The 16,824-nt window shown below is 38.2% G+C and overlaps 1 protein-coding gene across 2 annotated transcripts in view; it reads right to left on the bottom strand.

Moving 5' to 3' along the window:
* The window catches only part of LOC123819986 (myb/SANT-like DNA-binding domain-containing protein 3), a 122,954-nt gene that overhangs the window by 39,813 nt on the left and 66,317 nt on the right, over window positions 1-16,824 (bottom strand). For both annotated transcript variants that reach the window (XM_045840633.1, XM_045840630.1), the window contains 3 exons: window positions 8,505-8,634; window positions 4,859-4,885; window positions 3,342-3,438 (listed from right to left, as the gene is read on the bottom strand). In XM_045840633.1, coding sequence (XP_045696589.1) covers window positions 3,342-3,438; window positions 4,859-4,885; window positions 8,505-8,634 — 254 coding nt within the window. The remainder of the gene's footprint in view (window positions 1-3,341; window positions 3,439-4,858; window positions 4,886-8,504; window positions 8,635-16,824) is intronic.

Here is a 16,824-nt window from a genome sequence, read left to right as displayed (position 1 = left end):
TCATGATGGGTGGTTTACAGAACACCTTCCCACTCTGAATGTCCAGCAGTCTTTGACCAAAAATAACAGGACCTCCATGCCCCACCCTCCCCATTCACCCAATCTTGCCCCAAGCAACTTTTTTTGGTGTTCCCAAATGAAAAAAGTCCTCAAAGGGAAATGTTTTGCCAATGTGAAAGAGGTAAAACAAAAAACAGCACAAGCACTAAAAGGCATCAATATTGACAAGTTCAAAAACTGTTTTGAGCAGTGGAAAAAACATCTAAACAGTGTATTTCATCAAATGGAGTATATTTTGAAGGTTACTCGAGTTTAAATATGAGGAATAAATATAAATGTTTATAAATAAATTCTGGGGGTTTTGAGGTCCCCCCTCATATATGTACATGAGTGCTGGGTCACAGCACAAATGTATTTCTTACACGGACTTGTGGTCAAAAAAATCTGAAAGTCGCTGATTAGAAAACTGATAAATTGGCATGTGGCTGGTGGTCTAGATAATAATGACACAAAAAAATTTAAAGCACCTCGTATTCAGAGTAACAAGGAGATGATAAGGAAGTAAAGAATTCACAGCTGGGACCAGGCTAAGGGAGAGGGCACTGATTTTTAAAAAGTCATCAAGCAGCAGTCCATGAAGCAGGGAGAAGGGGAACAGCATTCCCTCTACGAATGAAACAGACAAATACGGGCAGGCAGATGTGAAAAAAAAAAAAACAAAACCCACCTGCACCCCAAAAACCACTATTCTAGAACTTAGGAGAATCCACCCCACAAAACCCTCTGACTTTAGTCCTCGATAATTTTTTTCATTTGTAAAGTGAACAGCTTAGATTAGAAGATACATTTTAAGATTCTATTCAACTTTAACATTCTCTGATTCTGATAGAATTTATAATAATTAAGTCATGATATGAGGACTTGGCTTGTAACTAAGACCTTTTGTATTTAATAACTAAAATTGTATCTTTTAATTAAAAATAATATGAACACCTTTTTAATAAATAATAGGTTCTTACATAAAAATCAAGGCTTAATGGTCAATGCCATACTTCAGCATCTCCCAGTTTTCTCTACCTAACAGGTCTAGGCGGCTGGGTCAAAGCCACCTTTAGACAAATGTGACTATTCACCTGGTGGCAACCATGGAAAGCACCTAGAAGATGCCTTGAAGTGTTCATATAACCTTGATATAGATTTCTTGGTACCATGGCTCATTTAAAAGTTTCTTTGTTTTAATTACAATAACCATGGAGATGCATTTAAATTGCTAAACGCAACTGCAATCAATAATAAATGTTTTATAGACTAAAAGAGTAGATGTTCCTAAAATTTCCTTTTGCCTCCTTCCATAGGAGGAACCACCACTTTAGCTTAATCATTTATTGTCCAGGTAAAGGCATCAGTTGTTTCTTAATGTTCATGATGGCATCAATTTCCTGGCCTGGACTTGGCTGCCTAGCCCAATGTCTGTGCTCCTTAGCTGGCTCCTTCGCCTGCAAGTTCCTTATTACTGGTAAGCCATCCCCTGGTCTGTGCCCACTTCCTTATGCTTAGAACCTGTATCTGCAAAAACAGTGATTGCAAGCTCTCAAATACATAGCGACAAGCAAAATTAATTTAGTACATACAACAGAGGTGCTCTGATTGGGCACAGACTACCTGTTATAGCATGAGGAAGTATTCGCAGACAGATACGTGTTTCGCTATGTAGATGTCACATTTGGGGCCACCTCTGAGACTAGACAGAATGTGTTCTGTTTCTAAGCTCACGATCTCTTTCAATTTAGGGATGAAAAATGATAGCAGAAAGATGTGTAAAATAGCACTGAGTAGAGATACTGTCAAAGGAATAAAAACAGATCAGTAGACCAAGCCAATCAATCAATCACGGACAACTACTTTGACTCTGAACACTACTACAGAACAGTCCTGAGGAAACACACTGACAAGAACTAAGTCTTTACAAACACACACACACACACACGTGAAATGGGGTTTCATCACCCCGTATTATTAGTACGAAGTGAGAAAGTGAGAAGGGCGTGCAACATCTATTATCTGTTCTCTCTGCAAGTCCCTTATTGTTTATTTCTCCCTTGTCCTACAGACTCATACCTACTTTGGAACACATGTTTTTCCAAACCACTCTGCTTGCAAGAGACAGACACATGCCAATCCATGTGACCAACAAGCAGAAACAGAGCAAATTTGGGCTCGGCTGAATTCACTTTCTACTGAGCTTGCTGGTCTTCTGCCAATTCTCTCCTGCTTTGAAATACATACTAAGAAAATTACCAGACATTAATTTTACCGAGTGCCATCCAAATAACTGATTTTGAACATTATATATAAGAACGAAAATGGCGTGATCCTAATTTGCAAAACTCGCTGTGGGCATCAATGCTAATTAAAGCATATTACTATTAGTCAGTAAGTGAAAGGCTCAAATATGCATCAAAGGCTGAATAAAACACAGGACTGGAAACTACACAGCGAAAATACATGTAAGAAAGTGTAAGTCTCTATAAAATAAGTATTTTAAAATATGCACTAGTGGTAAATTGAAGTAAAGATCCATTTGTTCACTGAGTTCCTGCAGTCAGCATTAAAGCTTTTAGAATCAACCATATAAAAGGCAAGCACCAAGGGAAATGAAAAAAGGTTGAGACTGGTAATAAATAAAGAGAAACCTCATGAAAGGAAGAAACAAACATGACTGCGTGATGATTTATTGTTACTATTCTAGCAAACGACACCGTTTTTTCCAGGGAGTGAGCTGGGAAACTGAACGAGCAATGCTGCCTGGCTACAAAACCCGCCTTCACTGAGGGAAAATAAAGCAATATAATGTCGGTCTGTGCACCTGGGATTTCTATCAATAAATTTTACTTATATGATATTTACTTACTATCATCTAAAATTTTGAAACAGTTTTGGAATGTTTAATACGTGAAAATATATGTACATTTTTATGTAAAACTTCAAGTTAAGAAGAAACTATATATTACTGATATTAATTGAAAGTATAATAAGCAGGGTAAATCAGAATAAGAGTATTTCTGATGAATAAAATTAGGCTTTAGTATAAAATATATATAAAACTATCAGTGAAAAAAAATAACAGAGGTAAGAACCAAAAAACATTACAAACAGATTTTTGTTCTAAAATATAATACCTACATTGACTTAAGTAACTACAGCATTCTATCAACTTGAGAGAAGTCAGCAGACTAGCTGTAAACAACAACAACAAAAAACAGAAGGCGTACATGAAACATACAGAAGCAGGTTAAATGACACCTTTCTACAACAGAATAAAAATATCTCAAACAACTCACCCAACATTTTCTGCATCTTCATCACACTCGGCTTTGTATTTGCAAGGCCCACACTTGGAGTGCTTCCTGTGAACTTCGGCCCCTGACCCTTCCTCTTCTGTTCAGAAAGAAAAATTAAACTTTCAACCAAGAGTTGGGATCCTTCCCAGATATGCTTCATGTTTCCAACAGCAATTATTCTATTTCTGGGGAAAATGTACCCCAGCTCTTGAAAAACAATTACTTCCAAAATACATCAATGATTGAGTCCAAAAAATGTTGCCAATACTGAGTACAACATATTCTGTGAGGAAAACAAGTGTTGGTGCTAGCAAATTAGTCCCCTAACCTACGCACAAAGCTTCAATCATTTTTTTTTTTAAGCTGAAACTGTCATCCATGAACTTCTTCCTCAGGACATTTCTTCCATTCCCTAGGTGACCTTTAAAATCCCTTCCAAATGTAGGAATCCAATGAACAAAATAAACTAACCAGCAAAACAGAACCAGAGGCATGGAAACAGGGAACAGACTGACAGCTGCCAGAGGGGAGGGAGAAGCGGGATAATGGTGGAAAGAAGGGGAAGGGGCTAGTCAAAGAACATGTATGAGTGACCCATGGACACGAACAGTGTGGGGACTGACTATGGGAGCAGGGGGACGGGCTGGGTGGAGGGGGGCAAAGGGGGAAAAATGGGACAACTGTAACAGAATAACAATAAAAATTTTAAAAAATAAATAAAAATAAAATCCCTACCTGAGATGAAACTTTAGGATGCTAGGAAATGTGGAAGCCTGGAGTAAGGTGTTAAATACTGCTGACAGTATCACCACTGTGGTTTTCATTCGTCAGCGAGTTTCCTCTTTCTGCATCCCCATAGTCCCTCAAGCATTATTTTGCATACGGTGGATACTCATTAAAAATTATACATAGCCTCATTAAACTAAGAGGCAGTCATTCTTAATTCTGAAAATTTAGAATGAACTGTTACATGCTATTCCCAAGTATTAGTTTTAGACAACAGAAATAATTCATATATTTGTAAAAACTAAATTAAAACAAACAGGGAAATTTTAATAGTTTAAACTCTAGATTCCAGCAGGGCTGTTCTTCAAGTCTTCTCTTTGCTGTGCACAACTCATTCTGGATTCTTCAATACCATACCCTGGAAGTTCCTCATGAGCTACAGTCGCTTGTGGGGATGGTCCTATGGAGAGGGCACTCTGGTGTGACCTCAGTCTAACAGGAGCTACATGTCCCCTCCATCTGACAGCGAGCCTTTAGTGAAAAATAACTGCGTGACACAAAGATGCCAGACAAAGGGGGACAGAGGGACTGGAACGACGGCTAAGGGTGGGGTTTCTCTCTGGGATAATGAAAATGCTCTAAAATTGGTAATAATGAAAACATGACTCTTGGAATGTACTAAAAGCCATTGAATTGTATACTTTAAACAGGTAGATTGTATGGTATGTGACTTTTAGCTCAATAAAAGGAGAAAGAAAACAAATGCTCTTTACAGGGTACTTGAGACTTACCTCCTTCTCCAGAGCCCGAGCCATTATCTGAGGAAAAAAAAACCAAAAACAAAACAGAGTAAAGATGAACACTCTTCCTGGAAATTTCATCTTCTCAAATAGGAAGTTTCTTATCAAAAATCAAACTGGGATATCCATTCTCAGGTGGCCCTTTTCCAAGGTTTTTTAAAATATATAATAGTTTATTCTTATATACCTATTTTGTGCTTTTCTCTAAATATAAACTCCTTGGGCACACTAACTTCTATACCTCATGCATCTCTGCAGCCCATTCAGGAAATATCCAGGTGCCCTGCACAGAGCAAAGACCAATAAATATTCCACAGTAAATGGCTAACTAGAAAATATTTTAATTAACTCTCTTAAAAGGCACAAGAAAAATTTAATTTTGTTAAAGCTTAAGAGAAATAATGAACAAACTGTTTTTATTAGAAAGGGAGGGAAAGGGCTTTGGGTCTTACTCCAAAAATCTTAAAGAAATCTGTGCATAAAAACCCAAAGCCAAAAGGTAAGAAAAGCCCCCAGAGTTTAGAAGGGAAAAAAACTTCAGGGTTGGGGTTTTCCTATTACTGATGAAATTAACTCGGAAAACCTAACCAGAAGGAATCTCACCAAGAGGTAAGTGGGAGACTTGTTACTAGTGAAATTAAAGAGCCTCCCTCAAAGTTTCTAGCAAGGAGCCAGCCTAAGATGGAACGAATGTAAAATATTTATTCTATAATCCTAAAAGAACCAACATATGGCACAGAGCGTGTCGAGAAAAAGAGTGGTGCTGTGGTGTCATGAGCACACAGCAGGAAAACAGCAGAGGTGGCAAGTGAGGAACTTGACACTCTAGGCAGCGCTTCGCAGGGGGAGGACGCCCTGGAGAACCCACTCCAGTGCTTCCCTCTCACAGTTCTCCGGAGTGGGCGACGACACCCCCAACAGTACTGCTCCCTCGCCTTCCAGCTCCTCCAGACGATAGCCAAACTTCAGATGTGGCAGAAACGGGAAGAACTGGAGAATCACTTTAGGTAGTACCCATTGCAAAATCTTTATGGGGTTTCATAAAAAGTCTTCAATTGCATTCAATTTTGATTCATCAGTCATAAAAAAAAAATTACATTTTCTCTAAAGAAGGAGGAAAAGAAGGAGTGAAAGCAGAAATAAAAGAGAAGGAAGAGGGGAACTCTATTTAAAATTACTTTTATGACCAAAATTGTTTTACAAAAACATTCCCCTTTTCCTCCTGTCCCACACTGATTGGGTACAGATGTGCTAGGCAACATGGTAAATGAATAAAGGAATAAATTAGTAAAACAATCCGAAGGCAGGAGATACTTACTCAATGACCAATTTTTTTCAACCCATGTCCAATTTTTAAAAATACAATCCTAACACCTTCCTTGAGTGTTATTTAAAATTCCCAAATACATGATACATTGTTATAGTTGCAGAACCAGCTCAAACTGGTCTTACGCTGTTTCTAACCAGATACTGAGCTGTTCTTCAGAAACAACATAATTGTAAGTCATGCATCCGAAGCACGTGCAGGAGAGAATTTTGATCTTTGGTAACATTGAGAACAAAAGTTTCACATGCCGCCCCACCCCCAGACAAAGAGCTGGGACTGGGCAGCAAGCCCCTGCTTAGTACAACATGACTACTCTGATAATGAGGTGGAGTTCTTCTTGTAAACTGTATTTTCACTGTACCCACACCCTCCCCAGCCCACATAACCCCACACCAGCCCCGGGATTATGATGTGCCTCCCTAGGCAGGGATGCTGCCTTCCAATTGAGAAACAACTGATCTGGCTGGAAATAGATATGTCAGATAAATGAAATAAAGTAAGCTATGTACATAGAGATATGCCCCAAGTATGAAGAAACTCTGCCAGGAGATGGCATGGAAGAAAGCTTTCACAGAGGAGCAAAGGCTTAAAGCATTAGGAATTTTGAAGTCAACAAAGAGAAGGTTATGTTTAATGTAGGGAACAGGACCAATCAAAGACCAAATGCCATGAGCAACACTGACCCACCCAGCAGACAACAAAATTGACAGGGCTAGCACCTCATAGCTGAGCTCATTCAATCCTCATTTTACTACCCCAGGAGATAATACCCATTTAACAATTTGGGTAACTGGGACTCTGAGTGACTTGTCCAAGGTCATGCAGTAAATAAGAACTAGAGTCTCGGCACTGGCTGGCGTAGCTCAGTGGATTGAGCACAGGCTGCGAACCAAAGTGTTGCAGGTTCGATTCCCAGTCAGAGCACGTGCCTGGGTTGCAGGCCACGGCCCCCAGCAACTGCACATTGATGTTTCTCTCTCTCTCTCTCTTTCTCCCTCCCTTTCCTCTCTAAAAATAAATAAATAAAATCTTTTTAAAAAAAAGAACTAGAGTCTCTTTAAACACAGGTCTTTTAGCCCTAGTGCAGTGCTTTTTCCAATCTTCCACTACGCCTTCTAATGTTTAACACTCACTGTCTATCAAAGTGGTTGGTGTCTTAAACACATACCACTCATAAATAATGAACAGTTAATTGGGGATTGCAAAGAACTCCAAATTCCTTCTTAGTCTTTCAATCAAATCTTTGAAACACTGTGTACTTAGAGAAGTGGGTGAGAACCACACCAAATAACAATCAGTTGGCCTAAGAACACAATTTCACCAAGCACCTAATTATTAAGTGTATGGAAAAGAATGTGGCCCTGCCCAAAAAAACGTCTGGTCTTTGTCCTCAGCTTCTGGGAGATCATCTATGTCATACCTGATAGAAATGTCTTGTTTAGGGAGGGTACTGCCCGCACCAGATCTTAGGGTAGCGCAAACCGCACTCAACAGCCTTAGGGTGAAAGACCAACCACGTAACGTAATGTGGGGGCGTTGAGTCATGTGGTATTAATGAACATGAAGTTTGAGATCAACCACGGACAATCGATCAATCATTCTTATGTCATGGAGCCCTAATAAAAACTGTGAACACAGGCCCTGTTATATGTGGGGAAAGAGAGAAAATGAATACATCATGGAAGAGTAGTCTCCACCTTCCCTGCTAACCTTCATACACGAGTTCTAATCACAATGCCTCGCCTTCATCACTGCCCCCAAGTATGAATGCAAATGAGAAACTTACATTAATTCCTTCCAAAACAAACCACTACCAACTCAAGAAGAAAAGGAGAAGGAAATACAGACAACGAGGGGGAGGTGGGTGATAAGGGTGGGCAGGTAAAAAAAAAGACAGGAAAAGAGAAGAGCTGGGAAAGAGATGCATCCGGGGCGCCACTAGTGGCTTCCACGGATATACTCCCCACCTCTCCCCCTCAACCAAAAAAATAAAAATCAACACATTGGGCCCCATATCATTTCCCACCCCAAATCCTACTCCAATAGTCAAACCACAGACAAAAGAAATGCAAAGTCCCCACAAAAGAAGACATTAAGCATTATGAGGGTACGAAGAAGTAACGTAGTTGATAGAAGACCATTTGGGGCTAAAAAATAACACAAAATGGGGGGAAAAGAGTCCCCTACTCCCCACACAATCACCACCAATGCAAACAGCACTCTGGGAATACACCTGTGGCTGCAAACCTCCTTTGAGAAAATGTGGCAGAACCATTTCCAACATTTGTTCAGAAGAACATCACAACATACCAGAGTAGCACGGTCCTCTTGCTACTACTGTTATCTCTTTCTGGTGCTTACAAGCAGCTCTTCTGAGAAAGCATTCGTTTTGATATGTGTCTCCATTTGATGCACAGACGGGAATGTAATTTGTATGGCACTGCAAAAGAAACAAAAACAAATTCTCAGAAACATGCATGAATATTCATAGTTTATTTCATATTCATGAATGCATTACCATAGTATTATGACACACTCCTAACTATAGAATAGTTTATTCTTTTATTTGGTTGAAAAAAAGAAGAACGATACTACTTTCTCTTATCTTTTTTCACATTTATAATGAAAACAACTATTAACTATCCATAGAAATAAGAATAAAAGTCCCTTTCCTATCTACATCATTTTGTTAGCTGTAAAGATCCAGTGAGAGAATTCAAGAGGAGATTCCTGGCAATATTTGTGATGAACACTAAAAATAAAATGTCTCTATATTATGATCAAATGCACTTATGTAATATGCTATCCAAAGGCACAAATGCTATGAGGTCTGTTCTCAGAGACCTTACAATCTTGTTAGAGTGCCATACAAACAGAAAATGTATTATATATATGTAGGTATATATATAGTAAAGATAGATCATGTACTAAATCAAAAGTGTAGACAGTAAGTATAATATCTAACACCGACCACTGTGAGCTGGAGTATTCACGAAAAACCTTCTTAGAGAAAGTAAAAATGTGAACTGGGATTTGAAGGATGAGTAGAAATAAGACAGATGAAGAAGAAACCAGACTTAAGAAAAGACACAGGACCTGTATGTTTAAAAAACTTCAAAACTTCTATATGTCAAAAATATCATAAACAACTAAAGTTTTAAAATCTGAATAAAATGATGTTACTATCATTACTAAAAAAAGAGATAACACAAATTAACTTAAAATGGACAAATTGACAGAACAATTACAAATGGTCAATTAATATATAAAACATGCTGACCTTCACTAGTGATCAGTAAAATCAGATGCTACTTTTAGCTTCCTTAAAACTGGCCATTAAACAAAAAACCTTCAATTTGCCAGGCATACCAATATGCCTGTTATGGTCATCTGAACTGCTGCAACCTTATGAGAACATAATTTAACAACACATTTCAAGAGTCTTGAAAAAGGAATGCAGTTTTCGATCCAGAGCTACATGTTTAGGGATCTATCTGAAGGAACCTATTACAGGCAAAAAATTATTACACACATTTCAATTTTCTTTATTTTTCAATTTTTTGTTTTTCAGTCTGTATTAGTTTCAGGTATACAGCATAGTAGTCAGACAATCACCCACTTTACAAAGTGTCCCCCAATATTTCCTGTATCCACCTGGCACCACACATAGTTGTTACAATACAGCTAACTATATTTCTTATGCTATACTTTACATTCCTGTGACTAGTTTATAACTATCAGTCTGTGCTTATTAATCCCTTCCCCTTTTTTGCCCAGCCCCTCAACTGCCACCCCCTAACAACCATCCACCTCTTCTCTGTATCTGTTTCAGTTTCAGACAAAAACTTATTAATATAAAAACAACCTAAAGCATGTTATATCTGTTCAAGTAATTAATATTACAGTCACTGAGAATTACCTTATAAAAGAATGCTGTGTATCAACAGGGGAGTGGGGGGCAAGGTAACAGAGAATAAGTAGCATAGATGGTAGGTAGAAAAGAGACAGGGGGAGGGTAAGAATAGTATGGGAAATGTAGAAGCTAAAGAACTTACAAGTATGACACATGGGCATGAACTAAAAGGGGGAATGAGGGGGTGGAGGAGAGTGGAGGGGGGAAAATGGGACAACTGTAATAGCATAATCAATAAAATATATTTTGCCCTAAAGAAAAAAAAAGAATACTGTGTGACAGAAAAAGATCAATGATGTTAAGTGGAAAGCAGGTTAAATAATGCCACATATATAACTTCTGAGAATTTTATGCCACAAGGCAGAATGCAAATTTTAAAAGGATATAAATAAAAGTAAAGAAAGGAAGTACATTATACAGATATAATCTTAATTATTCAGAAAAAAGTAAATCCTGGAAGAAAACATCAGTAAGTTTTTCATATTACTTGTCATATATTTTTTGTTTTCATGATTTTCTGAATTTCTCAATTTTTCTCCAGTGAACGTTGTTTACTTTCATCATTTGCTGACTCTGTTCTTTATCTTTTTAAATTTCATCTTGATTGTATTTTTTTCCATTACCATTTAGTCCCCTTATACCCTCATCCCCGCCACAACCACCACACTGTTGTCCATGTCCATGAGTCCTTTTCCCTTTTTGCTCAACCCCTCCACCCCCTAACCTCCTGCCCCCCCCTTGCTGTCATCCTGCTCTCCATCTATGAGTCTGACCCCATTTACTCTTAAAAAGCGATCAATTTACTTTATGAGCCATAAATATGACATGCTCCCACAAGGTCAAGCACTGATAAAGATAATCTCTAATAAATATTTCAAGTTGATTTGCTATACATTATCAGCAGCCTCCTACATCAACTTTAATTAAAATTAAATTTTTACTTTAGGAAGCCTTCCTATATTGCTGGAATTATTCATGGATCACATCCCTTTATTCTCTTTCCCTAAAATGTACACAATAACTTATATAATGTGTGTAGGAGTCAATGTTACTTTGTAATTATACAATGCATACTTAGCAAAAGAGACCATAAACTCCAAGATGTCAAGTGCTAAGTCTATGAACTTTTCTACCAACTCTTTGCTCAACAAATGCTTAATGACTTTCTAATGGCGTGGATTCAAAGGTACTAACATCACCTCCTAGGCAGAGATGCCCCTATGAAGGCTTTTTTATTGTTACGATGATAAAGGACATTACTGTAATTTAGCAGACGGATACCATGGATGGTAGGTATAAGAGGTCTGTCCGGGAAAAGTCCAGCCATTGTTAATATAATGGGAACAGTTTGCACAACATCAATGTGACCTGGCAGCCAAGGAAAGTGGCCTGGAATGAGCATGTGTGAACAATGACAACTTCACTGTACTAGTCCATGGGGGTGGTAGACTCCGCTGAGGGAGCATATGTGCTGTGTGGCTATAGCATTCAAAATGACTGAGCAAGTAAAGCAATAAATCTGCATCAAAGTTTGCATTAAGCTTGAACATTCCTCTGTGGAAACTATTCAGATGATTCAGAAGGCCACAGCTATGGGCAACTGGTGATTGGCAGCTTCATCATGACAACATATCCACTCATGTATCACATTTCCTGCAGAGTTTTTTGTCAAAACATCAAATCACCCAGGAGACTCAGCCCCGCTACAGCCCAGATTGGGCACCCTGCAACTTCTAGCTTTTCCCAAAACTAAAATCACCTTTGAAAGGGAAGAGATTTCAGACTGTTGATGAGATTCAGGAAAATACGATGGGGCAGCTGATAGGGACTGGGAGAACTGTGTGAGGTTCCAAGGCGTCTACTTTGAAGGGGACTGAGGCAGCGTCACTGTCCTGTGTACAACGTTTCTTGTATCTTGTATCTTCTTCAATAAATGCCTCTACCTTTCATGTTACATGGCTGGATACCTTATGGACAGACCTCGTATATAGAGCAGAGGAAAGAATAGTTCCCCCCAACAAAGACATACATGCGTACATACCATACAATTTCTGAATGCTTCTCCAGCCATTCACATGGGAACTATGGTAAGACTTACCATGTAGAAATGAGGCTGCTCTGTTATAACTTGTCCTAATACTAGCTTTTATTCTAGCACCCACCATACCTCTACATTTTTGTTTTCAAATATTTCTGGTATAAAAATGCTCTAATCTTTATTAAATCCAAACACGTATTATAAGTAGTTTTAAGCGTCTGACTACTCTATTGTCTTCTAGCATAATCATGCCCAAGCATTTACATTTTGAATAATTTATAGTAAGATAATTATTTTACTACAAATATTTTTATTTCTCCTTTACATTGCAATTATACATTATATTGATTTCTTTAATTATGCATTTATATAGGTTACTTTACCTACAGATTTCATTAAAAAACAGTAAAGAAACAGAATACAAATTATTGGTTATAAAAAAGGGTCATTAAGTCTGATCAGGCTGAGAATCTGTAAGGTAATAACAAACATTTGTTCCAGAGTTTCTATCTAGTAAACACTGGCTACAACTTTAAATGTCCTATCTAACTTAAGTATCATAACAATCCTGTGACGCACATGACTTGGTACTTAGAGCTAGCACTCTGAAGTAAATGCTGGGTTCAAATCCTGGGTCCACCAACCATGTGTCTACAGGCTAGCACTAGTGCCATTTTCCCCATCGGTCAAGTCCTACTTATAAATAATATTATAGTATTCTCTAATAAAGTTGTTATGAAGACTAAGAGAAATTCATCTTTAGCATTTATACCTAGCCATAATCAATCCTCAAAAAACATTAGCTGGTTCTGGGATTGATTGCTGTTATCATTTGTGAGATTTAAGCAGGCCCGAAGCCCTAGTTAATAAGTGGAAGACCTCGATTTCTCCCAACTGACGTACTCTAACCACTATACACTCCAGTTTTGTGTCACCTGGTGGTAGTGACAGAGAGCGTAACGTAGTCTAGGCAATGTCCCTCAAATTCAGCCTAACAATCACAGACCTACAAGCGAGCATGGGACGGGAGAAGCAGACCTGCTAATCCCTGGCCAGTGTGTTTCCAAGGGTCTCTCTTAGGAATCTCTCCTCATGCTATGAGCAAAGTAAGGGATTTGGGCAATTTTAACTGGCAACTCTTGACTTAGGCAGAGACTCTCACCTGAGGTCTGCCCCTCTATACTTCCTCGCTTGCTGGGGGAAAGAATGCTCCACTACACCTTCTCTTTAGCAGATAGAAAGTCATTGGAAGTACTTTAGGAAGGTACAGCAGTATACGATTCTGGAGCCACATCTATTCTAGCATTTAATGTGTACCTACTGTGTTGTATATCAGGAATGGTGCTGAATACAATCAATAAGAAAAAAATAAGGCTGTGATGGTTAATTTAATGTATCAATTTGACTGGGCCCCAGGGTACCCAAATTAAACATCATTTCTGGATGTGACTATATGGGTGTTGCTGGATGAGATCAGCATTTGAATCAGAAAAGTAAGTGCCCTCCCCAGTGTAGGTGGGATCGGCCAATGCACTGAGGTCCTGAACAGAACAAAATAAGTGGGAGAAGAGAGAACCCGCTCCCCACCTGACTGCTGAAGGGGGAGCACGGGAATCCTGCAGGCTCTCGGGCCTTCAGACCGACTGACTTACGTCACCAGCTCACCTGACCCTCGGACCTCCAGACTTAGACCGGATCAAAGAGGAAGAAAGAAAACAGAAAAACATCATAAGCACTCCTCTTTGTGTATTAACCAAGTTTTAATGGAAAGATACAATACCCATCATCTTTCTTTGTACAACATTAATAAAAGTAGCTTTGTTTACATAATGTGGCAAGATAAAATAATTCTTATTCATAGCCTAAAAAAAGTTTTAGACTTTATTTAAAATCCTGTTATTATTTGTTAAAATGTATTAAAATTATATCTCTGGAAGCTTTTATTAACACTGAAAGCATGCTGAATCATAACAAAGTTTTTTAAATGAGTTGAAAGATATTGCTAAAGCATCCTCCTATGTTTAATGGGCTTGTGAGGTCATTGTTCTTAACCTGGAAAGAACCTAAGCGTAACTTGAGCAGATTTATAAGCTTTTAAGAAGGCAGAGTCGTCAAAGGCAGGTTTGCTCAGCGGCAGGATCAAACCACGCTGTAAGCCCTTAGGCTGTTTGCTCCTGCAAGGCAAGGAACTCGACTTGAAACATCTTTATATCCTCAGCATCTAGCCTAGCATGTAGCACAAATTAAGCACTGGATAAATGTCTACTGATCTCAGCTCCTAACTTTTATTTCCCTCTCCTGCTTTGCCACAAGGTAAGAATGCAAGGGATTCAGACAGATCATGAGAGGATTTTCTGGCTATTTGAGCATGTTTAAAAGGTCAAAACACAGTTTATTTATAATCTTAAAGAGTTGCAGGAAAAAGACTTTCAGAGAAAGAAAGTCAGGATCATAAAGACAAAGATAAGCAGGATGTTACATTTAAAACTATATCAAAAAAGTGAAAATGAGCTCTGAAAACCAAAAGGTTGATGGTTCAATTCCCAGTCAGGGCACATGCCTGGGTTGCAGGTTAGGTCCCTAGCTGAGGCGTGTGCAAGAGGCAACCAATTGATGTTTCTCTCTCACATGGATGTCTCTCTCCCTTTCTTTCTCCCTTTCCCTCTCTCTAGAATCAATAAAAAGAAAAAAAATTAATGAAAATGACACTAGGATAACTTCTTAAAATACAGAAATCTTTTCCTGTAATCCATATAAACTGAAAAGGAACTATCTCTAAGTAAACACTATTAAGTGATTTAGTACTTTGAGGAGAAATTAAATACATATATGTATAAGACACAGAATATTTCTAGAAGGAAATACAAGAAGTAACAGATATTGCCTCTGAGAAGAACAACTGGTATTCTGAAATGAAGGAAGACATTTTTCATTATATTTTTATATATTGTTCAAGTTGTTTACTACGAGCATATATTACTCTTTAAAAATATCAAAACAGTACCTACATCAGATTCTCACAAGACTTCCATAGAATCTTCCACATATATTATATATAACATGTTTAGACAGGTAATGAATATAAATCGCCCAGCACAGTAAACAATACACAAGCACTCAAACAATGTGCTGCACCTCGTGTGTGCACACACACGCACACATACACACACCTTCACAAATCACCATGAGGAGAAAAATGCCACCAAAAATAGACAAAGAATGTGAGATAGTCGCAAAATAAATATATGGAACCTTTTTAATATCCCTGGTAATCAAGCACTAATTGAAAATGTTTTTTTGCCTTTAAAATTTATAAACTTCAAAAGGATTTCAAAGCCTACTCCCCACAAGCTGAGGAGAAATAAGCGGTCTAATGTAGTTCTGTTGGTGAGAGTGTTCATCTGCACAGGAGCATTCTACTGGCCCAACAATTCCACATCAAACACTTTGGTCTCGAGAACCCATGAGACGGGTGGAAGAGGGGAACAGTTCCAGTCTTCCTGGTACTGGCGCCTAACACGCTAATAAAAAAACCCCTCCAATCTTTCTGGGCTGCAGCACCAGAGGACAGAATTTAGGGCAACCAGGCCCGCTGGAAAGTGAGAAAGAAAATACCCGAAAGGAGAATCAGAGGCGGGCACAGCTTCCGTGTACAAACTCTGGTTGGCTTCTTCTGAATCACTCCTGGGGGCTTACTCCAAGTAGCCCGGCGAAGGCTTAAAAAAATGAACATTCTTGGGTTGCTGCCATAATAGGGAAGACAGAGTTTGCCGTTGAGTTCAGCCAACTATTTCAAAAACAACAATAGTCTTCAGAGTAACAGAAGAGAATTCAAAGCTCTAAAACTCGTCATTCACAATGTATAGGATAAATACAAAGTTATTCTACTACCAAAAAATAGAACAGCACAATCTATTCTAAAATGAAAAGACCATCCGCAAAGATGATTTCTGAGATGTCCCAGATGTTAAAATTAGCAAAGATTTTAAAGCAACAATAATATTTGTACTCACAGAAATTATGTCTGCAATGAATGAAAAGACAGAAAAATCTCAACAGTTGAATAGAAACTATTTTAAATATTAAATATTTTAACTACTAAAAGTACTTTAATAGAAACTAAATTTTAGAAATAAAATATCTGAAATTAAAAACTCATGGAATGAGAAGAATGGATATGACAGAAGAATGGATACGACAGAAGAAAGGATTTGTGAACCTGGAGATAGGTCAATAAAAATCATCTAGTGTAAAAGAACAGAAGGAAGTAAAAGTTCACAAGAGCTTAGGATACACACTATGAACACCAATAACTTCTTTTAAGGAATGAAGCCCATTTCAGTTACCATCTCTTTTAAGAGGGTTTGGGGGAGGAGGCAGAACAGCCGGACACACAACACACTGGCCAGATTATTGCATGAATAACCATGGAGAGGTGAGCCCAAGATGAGCTAAGCCATGTCAGAAGTGGCTGTTGTGAATAAATGCAAATTGTTAAGTCTCTTTTGACCATGAAGAACCTCTCTGACTGGACAATCAGTTTATACCCACTCTCTGTTTCTGTTAATGAAAATAAACTACATGATAGTTTATCGTTTTCATAGAGGTTTTATATGCAGGATGTCTTTCTGATTTTGACTCTCATGACAACATCCTAAGAGGAATGTGCCTTCTCTTTT

The sequence above is a fragment of the Phyllostomus hastatus genome, unplaced genomic scaffold, assembly GCF_019186645.2.
Source record: "Phyllostomus hastatus isolate PE091 unplaced genomic scaffold, TTU_PhHast_1.1 phas_contig_34, whole genome shotgun sequence".
NCBI lineage: Eukaryota > Metazoa > Chordata > Mammalia > Chiroptera > Phyllostomidae > Phyllostomus > Phyllostomus hastatus.
Note: the sequence above shows the minus strand (reverse complement) of the source record. Positions and strands in the feature narration are given on the sequence as shown.